Source organism: Prosopis cineraria, unplaced genomic scaffold, assembly GCF_029017545.1.
Source record: "Prosopis cineraria cultivar Desert tree isolate PC_DT_omini unplaced genomic scaffold, ASM2901754v1 PC13, whole genome shotgun sequence".
In the NCBI taxonomy this organism is placed as follows: domain Eukaryota; kingdom Viridiplantae; phylum Streptophyta; class Magnoliopsida; order Fabales; family Fabaceae; genus Prosopis; species Prosopis cineraria.
This window is the reverse complement of record NW_026555344.1, coordinates 6,775,736-6,786,202: the sequence shown is the minus strand read 5'-3', so window position 1 is coordinate 6,786,202 and position 10,467 is coordinate 6,775,736. Positions and strand designations below refer to the sequence as shown.

General features: G+C 31.2%; 1 protein-coding gene across 1 annotated transcript; it reads left to right on the top strand.

Annotated features, from left to right (window-relative positions):
* Nucleotides 1–1,455: 1,455 nt before the first annotated feature.
* Nucleotides 1,456–9,388, top strand: LOC129289831 (putative leucine-rich repeat receptor-like serine/threonine-protein kinase At2g19230). The gene is made up of 11 exons (XM_054926598.1): nucleotides 1,456–1,643; nucleotides 2,098–2,219; nucleotides 2,466–2,587; nucleotides 7,122–7,207; nucleotides 7,280–7,351; nucleotides 7,454–7,531; nucleotides 7,810–7,955; nucleotides 8,486–8,631; nucleotides 8,772–8,898; nucleotides 9,004–9,066; nucleotides 9,195–9,388. The coding sequence occupies exons 1-11, from the start codon at nucleotides 1,456–1,458 to the stop codon at nucleotides 9,386–9,388; spliced, it is 1,344 nt and encodes a 447-aa protein (XP_054782573.1).
* Nucleotides 9,389–10,467: the final 1,079 nt, after the last annotated feature.

Below are 10,467 nucleotides of genomic sequence, written 5' to 3'. Positions count from 1 at the left end.
CTCCCTCTGGTCAATTATATAAGTCATTTTCTCTTAGTTTTGGTAAGTTTTGATGTACACTTCTAAAAGTACTCTCTAGTAAATTTTTAAAAGAAGTGCAATATTTTAATTTTTAAGAAATTTCTTTTCACATATCAAGTCACTCTTTTTTAAATGTAGGGATAAAATTGGCAAGTGATTTATTTTTAAGATAATTTTATTATTCTAACTAACTCATCTTGGTTTTGATGAGTTAGTTAAAAGTAACATCTAAAAAGATTGAAGGGAGTATATTTAATAGGTGTAAAGTTAAAAATTTATTAAATTTTTAAATAAAGTTAATAAAATTTAAAATTTCCTTTGATTTTAGTGAAAATACTAAAAGTAATTTATAAATAGAACTGCAGGGAGTATTACTAATATGGAGTGATAATTTTTCCTAATATGCTTTTAATTTATTCTAACAATTAATAATATTTTCTTATATTTGATATAAACAAATTTTTTAACTTTATTTTTTATTTTGATTAATTCAAAAATTTTTTATATTAAAAGAATTTAATTTGAATGTTTTGTTCCCGCTCACTCATTCCTTTCACTTGATGGGTCTTTCCAATGCGTTTGTTCTCTTGAAACTTTTTGGGAAAATGATGTATAAATTTCATGGAGTAGATTTATTTATAAATAAATTTTATAAAATTTAAAAATTATAATTAAGTCTCATGAAACTTGAGTATAATTTAAAATTAGGGGTTAGAAGACAATAATGTCCTGTGAAAAATATATTATATCAATCAAATAATTTATAATTACTTTATCAGTAATTTACAACTATTGCTTCAACTTTTTTCAACAATAACTTTACATATTTAATAGTTAAATCGATTATGCATTATTAACAAGTTTAACATTAATTATTTACAACTACTTCATCAGTAATTTATAATTATCACTTTAACTTTTTATAACGATAATTTCATATATTTAATAATTAAACTGATTATGTATTACTAACAAAATTTAACACTAATTATTTACAATTATTTCATTGTTAATTTATAACTATCATTTTAACTTTTTATAACTATAACTTCACATATCCAATGGTTAAAAGTTTTGAATATTTGATGTAAAAAGTTGAAATTATAGTTGTAAAAAGTTGAAGTGATAATTTTAAATTAGTGATGAAGTAATTGTAAATTATTTGATTGATATAATCTATTTTTAATAGGAGCATTATTGTCTTTACACTTTAAGTTCAAATTACATTCAAATTCTTGGTTGTGATTTCTAAATTGCAAGGGACTTATTAATAAATAAGTCTACTCCATAGGAGCTATAATAATAATAAGCCACTTTTGTTTTCACCAAATAATAATAATAATAATAATAATAATAATAATAATAATAATAAGAAGCAACTTTTTGTGTCAGATTTTATAAGCATCGACTGTGGATCACCAAATAATTATTTGGATGCGGAGAACTAGAATCTGGTATCAGACTGATTCGAATTTTACTGAAACTGGTACAAATTTTAAGGTTTCATTGAGCACAAACAGAGATTTTGATACTTTTGGGGGACTTTTGATTTGGCTCAGAAGCTTCCTAGAAGGAAGAAGGAACTGCTACAACTTAAAACGAAAACAAGGCAAGAACAACACGTATCTTATTAGAGCATGCTTCATGTATGGAAATTATGATGGCAAAAACCAAATCCATCTTTTGACTTGTACGTGGAAGTCAATTATTGGGACACCATTGACGACGGAACACATGCTTATGTCACTGAGATTATCCATACTCCAACAGTTGATACCATACATGTGTGCCTTGTAAAATTAGTCGCAGGATCAATACCTTACATTTCGGCTTTAGAACTTCGACCTTTGAGCAATTCCATTTATCAAACCCCCTTGTCTTCTCAACCATTAATGTACTTGCTAGGAAGTTTTGATTTTAGCTTTACTTCAAACACCAATAGATTCATCAGGTGAACAAATTCCCTAACCATTCATGTTGATCTAGTTCTCTTTAAGAATTTAATGCAAGTATGCATGAGTCCGTATACAAGCAATCCGATCCTTAAATTCATTTATCTATTATCTTGTCGTGTAGGTACAAGGATGACATCTACGATCGCATGTGGCGCCAGATTAATGTTAAATCATGGCATCCATTCAATAGCTCTGTAGATATTCATACTCAAGGCATAAACGATTCTTATAAATTACCTGCAGGTATACTTGGATCCGCAGTCCAATCTTTCAATACTTCCTTTGCTTTGTACTTTGATTATGACTCTATATGGCAAGACCTTGACAGATCTTCCAAATACTTTGTCTTCTTTCACTTTTTTGAGACTAAGAAGCTTCCCCATGGGCATAAAATAATAATTAATATCACTTTCAATGATCAAAACATCCTCTCCCAACCTTTAACTCTTGAATACTTGAAGCGATAGACCATTGTTCCTCAAAATGCAGCTCAAGGTTATGTTCGTTTTAACATTAGTGCAACATTAGAATCCGATGCTCCCCCCATCCTCATTGCTTTTGAGGCTTTTAAACTGATATCTCCGTTACCTTCCCGACGGACAAGCAAGATGGTATACAATGCCTTTATTCCTCATTCAATTATTTCTATAGCTCAATAGTTATGATTTTCCCCTTAATTTGTCCCTTTTCTTTTGGGCCTATATATATGTGCTTTATATATATAGTTGAATCTAACTAAGATTTGACTTTAAGACCCTCTTCGTAATTAGTGATACTAGTGGATGCTATCATGGACATTAAAAAGACATACAAGATCAAATCAGATTGGCAAGGAGATCCTTGTGTTCCAAAACTTGCATGGGAAAGACTAGGCTGCAGTTCTCGTATCTATCGTACCTGAAAAAATGCGACACGGACGGCACGCGAGCGGAGGTCCCGGCCTTCGCGACGGGAACCGGATCGAATGAGGAGTCGCCATCGAGATTTTGAGGTAAATCTCAGGAAACCGATTAATGGAGGATAAGGGTGGTCTGCGAAATCAGAGAATAGGTTCGGGAGTCGGTTGAGTGTGGGGAAGGTGTTAGGCACCCCACAACACCTATTCGTCAGAACGGTTACCTGAAGTTCGTTGTGCTTTTTTAATATGGTTTTATAATTATTTTAATTATCCCTTTTATATTCATGTGTTTGATATAAAAATGATAAGAATTAGGTGAGAAATGTTTATTTATTTACAAGGGAGGACGGACTTGACTTAGAATCTGACTCTGAGGCCTACGTACCCTGTGATGGGGATCAAAGTCCACGTAGTTCAGGCTTAAAAGTTTGTTGGTGAAAATATTTTTTTGAAAAGAAATTAATTAGAAATAATTCACCATTTTGCAAATAAAACAATTTCTGAAATTTTGATATGTGTGTTTTAAATTGCAAAAGATAATTTAATTTTAATTATTTTCTCCATTTTTGAATTTTTGGAATAAAGAAAGAAAAGAGTTTAACATTATTTTTCTTTATGTTTTATGATTGGGAATTTTAGTCGCAGTACCTGCAGAACCTTATTAGTTCATATGATAATGCAATTGCTCTAAATATCTGCGAAGATTCTGAAATCTCACACGATAAAAGAGTTTGGCCATTTAATTTATTTATTTATATTATTATGTATATCTTTAAGTGTTAATAATAATTTCACTTAAGTATGTATATATGTTTTTAAAGAATTTTAATCATCATACCTGTATAGCCTTATTGACTTATACGGTAATATGATTATCCTAAATATCTGCAGAGATTCTAAAATCTCACACAATAAAGGAATTAAATTTAAATACGTCTTTAATTTAATTAATGTAATATGTAACTTATATATATATATATATATATATATTTTAAAAACTTAATCGTTATATCTGCAGAGTCTTATTGATTCATACGATAATACAATTATTTTAGAAGTCTACGGAGATTCAAAAATCTCACATGACTAAAGATATAATTGGTAAATGTGGTTACAACTTAAATTCATTAATTTGATTAATTAATTTTTCTAAATTGTATTATGTGATTATTTGCAAAAATTATTTATTTAATATAGAAATTAAGAATCACTATATCTGCGAGGACTTATTATCCCACACGATAATGTGATTAATTTAAGTCCTTATAAAGATTCTTGAAATCTCACATGAAACTTAAATAAATTATTACTTTGGATTATAAAAGGAGATTTAATTTTAATATATAAGTTTTGCTCTCGTATCTGTGAAATCTTATTGATTTACACGATACGAGATTATCCTAAATATCTGCAGAGATTCAAAGTCTCACACGATAAAAGATTAAATAATTCACTTTGAATGTATTTTAATGCGTAATTATACAACGCATATAAAAATCTTAATCGTTATACCTGCAAAGCCTTATTAACTCACACGGTAGTACGATTATCTTAAAAGTCTACGAATTTTCAAAAATCTCACTTGACCATAAAATCTAATTAGACAATATAATTATTAACTTAATTAATTAATATTATAAAAAAATGTTTATTATTTTATTTACAAAATTCGTTTATGTATTTACCATACAAATTGTGAATACGATATCTGCGAGGATTTATTATCCTGCACGATAATGTGATTAATTTAAGTCTCTACGAAGATTTTTGAAATCTCACATGGGACTTAAACATTTAGTATAAAAAGAGAGTTAATTTCAATAATGGGCAGTATATACAAATTAATAATCGTGACATCTGCGATAACAAGCAAGAAGAAATTATGCAGGGCATGTAAAAGAAGAAACTAAAACACTACAATATGATAAACGCAAATAGTCATAATAGAAATTATAACTATAATGAAATGAAATTTCAAGGCCACCTGTAGCAAAAATTATCACTGCAATTATAACAATTGTTTCATCACAATTAATGGGGACATAAAACAAATTAATAATTGCAGAGACAGCAAAATTGAAAATAATAATTTGTGACCTGGAATCATGAAGTTCATTATTTGAAAACTTCAAAATAAAATGGCATTGAGAAACCATTAATCTGAACCTCCATGAATAATCAATCAGAGTTCATTAGACCATGAACTCAACACGAAGCCACTTTTAGTTTTCATATTCAATTACTAAAGTAAAAGCAAATAATAATAGGTTAGCCCAAACCTTTAACAGGTAGCAGAATTTTACCTGACGATGAAGCCATAGTTGAACGCCATTAACTCAGTCTAAGCACTCTTAGAAGCAATACCTTCACAGCTTCAAGTGAAATCCGCAGGAAAGGAGATGGTGGTGATGTCAATGAAGTCCCCTTCCAACAGCGTGAAGCTCTTTATTGTAGCTTCCTTTTCATTCTCCGTCTCTGTCTCTCTCTCTCTCTTGCTCTCCCTCCAACCTCATGTGTGTGCTCTGTTTTTTTTGTGCTTTCTTTCCTCAGTTTTTCTCTCCTCCTTCTGAGTTTTCTGGTCTGTTTATGATCTATTTTATTTCTTCATTTTTCGTCTAGCTGTGTTCTGCTCCTCCTCTCTCGGTCTCGTGCTCTCTCTTTCTCAGTCTCTTTCTCCCTCTCTCTCCTGCGTCTCTTATGCTCTGTTTCACTCTCTCTCAGTCTCTCTCTTCTTTTCCTTTTCTCATCTTGCTGAAAGTCCCATTACCAGCGTGTTTTTACTCTGTTTTTGTCTTCACCATCCCTGCTTCTCATTTCTGGCTCTCTCTCTCACGTTGTTGGCTCTTTTTTCAGTTTTGGATCAGTCTCCTTCCTCGGTCTAGTCAGTCTTTATTTCCTTTTCAGAAGAAGACTCATCTCTCTCGGTCTCTTGCTCCTGCTCTCCCACTCTTCTTTTTTCAGGAAAAAGCTCGTCTCCTTCTCGGTCCCTCTCTCTCACGTTGAAACGTTCCTGTCTCTCCTTATCTCCATGCTCTGTTTTTTTTGTTTTCTTCCATTCCTCCCATTTTTCTCCTCCTCTTTCTATTTTCTTCATCCCTTTTAGAGTAGAAACAAGGAAGCTTGCGTGTGAGGAGAGTTTACGTGCTTTCTCGCTCTGCTCTCCTATGTCTCCGTCTCAAATTTCTTCTTCATTTTTCTGTGCTCTCTTTTTGCTCTCTAATTTCTTCTTTCTTCTATCCCGCTGTGTTCTACCTTTCATGCTCTCTATCTCTCTTCCCTCTTTCTCGGCTTTTTCTGCTTTTTTCGTGCATGCTGCACTTCTGTTTTGCTTTTGCTGCTGTCCAGTTTTTTCTGCTCACGTGAGTGTCCAGCATTTGCTTTTCTTTGCTTCTTTGTACGTGCATGTGTTTCTTTTTCTGCATGAGTCTCTGACTCTTTTCTTTGCGTGTGTGTGTGCTGTGCGGTTGTCTTCTTTTTTTTGTGTGTTGAAAGTGAGTGTATGTGAACCGCATAAGGCTTGTGATAAGCCTTCTTCTTTTTTTTCTTTTAATTAATTTAATTTTTAGACACACACACACACAGATGTATATATATATATATATATATATAATGAAAACTAATATTAAAGAGAGAAAAGTTAACTCTCAAAAGTTGACTCCCAATATTTTGGATGATTGAGATAATTTGGGAAAGATTTTAATAATTTAAACAAGATTTTTTTTGATTATTTTAATGAACTAAAAGAAATAAAATTCTAATAAAATAAAATAAAATTAAGCCCTATCAACTAAAAAAAATTTTGTTTTGAAAATATAATCCTAAAAGGATTAAATTTTATTTTTTCATTTTTATATTTTTTGATTATTTATTATCAAATTTAAAAAAAAATGCCCGGACAAAATACGGTGTTCACAGTATCGATATGGCGATAATGCAAGGATCACCTCAGTGTAAGTCTTTTGGCTTCTGAATTCATTTGATTCTCTTGACACTTTAAAAGGGTTGGATCTATAAGTATAGCCTTATTTTTATACCTTATAAGTATTCCTATCCACATAGTGTGTATCTAATTATCACTTCCTCTCTTTTTGTTCCAAATGTTTGATCAAACTTTGCAAGTTAATTTCATATATGATGCCACTCCAAGAGTCTTAACTAGGGAGCTATTACTGAAACTACATTACTGGCACAAGAGCTATATCCTTTGTGTAGTTTATGAATAAGCATTAAATGATTTTCCACAACAGGAATTTGAGCGCAAGCAAATTGACAGGAAACATGATTACGTCATTCTCACAACTTATAGAGTTAGAGTCATTGTAAGTATAAAACAGTAATTTAATTATAACAAAGTTAATTTTTGAAGTTAAAATGCCTCCACTGTGCTAATTTTTTCTTTATTTAGGGATTTATCGTATAACGACTTGTCAGGATCGCTGCCAGAATTTCTAGCTTATTTGCCAAAGTTGAAACTCCTGTAAATCAGGAGTTTATAGTAAATTGTTCAAGATGCACTAATATCTTAATAACTCCAGGCTTCTTTGATCATGAATTGAAATATTTCTCAATGTTTTTGCAGTAATTTGACTGGCAACAAGCTAACGGGCTCAATTCCTAAGGCTCTTAAAGAGAAGTCAGATGTAAATTTGCGATTGAGGTTTCCCATCTTTATCTATCATCGAATATTCAACTTTAACTGTCATAATTGTGAATCAAAATCATATTAATATAAATTAATATAATGTAATTCATTTGGATGAGTAGAAAAATATGGTCGATCCTATCTCAATTGTCTTGACTCTTGATGCAACTGGGAAAGAATTCTTGTAATATCTACACACACACGCACACACACATGGATTATTTTTCAAAAATATTGAACTTCTCATTGTTTGTGTTGAATGTCAACTAATTATACTCTACCTTATCCCTTAGTTTGTTTGATAATCCTGGTCTTTGTTTGGCGGATTCATGCAAAAAGAAGAAGTTTGTTATTCCACTTACTGCATCAATTTCAGTCTTGATCGTAATCCTCTTGGTTTCTCCAGTGGTGTGGATCGTCAAAATGAAAAATCTTAAAGGTGCGTAAAAAAAATATATATTTGATTTATGCTTGGGTATTTCTACCTTCTTAATTTTGACCCTTTATTAAGATTTTTTTTTAAAGTCCTGCATTCTTTAAAATAGTGGGAGTTTTAGCGTATATATGTAATAGGGTGAGTTAATGAGCAAGTAAAAGGGCTAAGAAATAAGGAGGCTTGCATCAACCAAAACGAGCTAGCCAACATAGTTGAAATTGGTTGATAGTTGATTCCCGAAGCAGCCGACATTATAAGCAGTATTGGAACCGGTTTATTACCATAGCTTTACATTCTCATCAAATCCATTTGAATAGGTTGAGAAATACACAAGACCTGACAGCCAGTCAGCCACTGCCACACTTTTTTATGTTTTAACATTTTTCTCTTCATATGCAATCTTTATTTCTTAAGTATATATATGAGGGGAACCTTAATTATTTTCATCAATATTGCAGTGGTTATTACTGTTTCTACAAAGGATGAATCATTATTGGAAACAAAAAATTGAGCTGTTTCTTACTCCAAAGTAGTCAAGATCACTGATAACTTTCAAAACTTGATTGGGGAAGGAGAATTTGGAAAGGTTTATTCTGGAACTCTCACAAATAGTACTCGAATTGCTGTTAAAGTACTCTCTCAATCATCCATGCAGGGTTACATGGAATTTCGATCTGAGGTCAGATTAAATCCTAAATTTTGAACCTTAAAGTTGGCCTTAAAAGCTTTATAATTACACAAGACACTTAGAAACTTAAACATCTTTAATATTAGTTTACTATTATACGTACAATGTATCAAGTTCAATATGAATTGCAGGTAAAACTCTTAATGGTTGTTCATCATAGACATTTAGTTTCTCTGATGGGCTACTGTGAAGAAGGTATAGTGAGGGCATTAATTTATGAATATATGGCTAATGGAAACCTTCAACAACATTTATCAGGTAAGAAACCTTGTATGGAAGTTAGATTTTGGACTCAATCACAGCTTGACCAATTTTAAAAGGAAGTTTCAAAAGAAGTTTATCTATAATATAATTATCATGCAGATAAAAAACCAAATGTTTTGAAATGGAATGAGAGGCTTCAAATTGCATTGGATGGTGCACAAGGTAAGAAAAACCATGTTTAATTTTTACTACATCGATTTGTCCAAATTGATTTGCTCATTTTCTTCCCCACTACTATACTTAATTAGATCAATACATTTTAACCTATTTGGCTGTTTAATGAAATGCAGGACTAGATTATTTGCATAATGGTTGTAAGCCACCAATAGTCCATAGAGATTTAAAAACTTCCAATATTTTACTAAATGAGAATATACAAGCCAAGATTTCTGATTTTGGGCTATCTAGAGCTTATGTAAATGACATCGACACTTACATGTCAACCCACCCCGTTGGAACACTTGGTTATGTCGATCCTGAGTGAGTTTTTCTAACAAATAAACATAAAAAAAATGAGTACATTTACAATTGTCTAGTTTGGCTTTAATTTACAGTTAGTCCCCGGTCAATCAAAGTTGGTATGTTTTGTCACAAATGGTAAAATTGAATCTTCATCACACCAATTTCAAAGTATTTGAAATGATTATTGAAAAAGTGTGTTTTTGTTTTGACATCTAACAATAATCATTTTTGTAGATTCCAAACTTTTGGAAACCTAAACAAAAAGAGTGATGTTTATAGTTTTGGGATAATTTTGCTTCAGTTAATCACTAGTCAACCAGCAATAAGAAGAGAACATGGCACCATTTGTCACATTCTTTATTGGGTTAACCTTCAACTTGAAATGGGGGATATCTAATCCATCATTGATCCAAGGTTACAAGAAAATTACATCATCAATTCAGCTTGGAAATTGTTGGAGATCACTATAGCTTGCACTCCAACATCTACAATTCAAAGGCCAAACATAAGCCATGTAGTAGCTGAACCAATGGAATGTCTAGCTCTATCAAAAAACATGGGAAGGAATTCAATCAATTCCTTTGATATGGGTACTTCCAATTTTGATTCAGGACTTATTCCATATGCTCGATAGAGTGGTAGCTATTTAGAATTTGGACTTAACCCATACTAACAAAGCTAGGCACCAATTGGGTCAAGCTAGTGATTTTCTATGTATGATTCTTGTTATTAGCACTTCCAACATATTGAACCATATGTGGTTTTTGTGTTAGCATATTTGAGGATTTATTGTCACATCTTATCTTTTACATTTTTATTTATACATTAGAGACTAATTAATGACTATTTTGAAGCTTGGAACCTCTTAAAAAGCATCAAAATTCTCATTTATGAAAAATTTCTTCTCATTTATCCTAAACTATTATGAACTTTAACCAGTCCATTTCTTTGATCTAAGCATTTTTTCAAAGTCTTTGAATATACTTACTCTGTTTAAAAATATAAAGCATTTTTAACTGAATATCACTCCCCAATAAAATAATTAACTATTTTTCAACTAACTCTATCTTTTCATATTTTTCTCTATTAAACATCTTACAA

Bases quoted from the DNA above. Each gene is read 5' to 3' on its own strand.
- LOC129289831 (XM_054926598.1), top strand. From the start codon at position 1,456: ATGCGGAGAACTAGAATCTGGTATCAGACTGATTCGAATTTTACTGAA. The intron at 2,588-7,121 runs GTATACAATGCC...TTTCCACAACAG, and splicing joins CCCGACGGACAAGCAAGATG to GAATTTGAGCGCAAGCAAAT. The intron at 7,208-7,279 runs GTAATTTAATTA...TTCTTTATTTAG, and splicing joins GTCATTGTAAGTATAAAACA to GGATTTATCGTATAACGACT.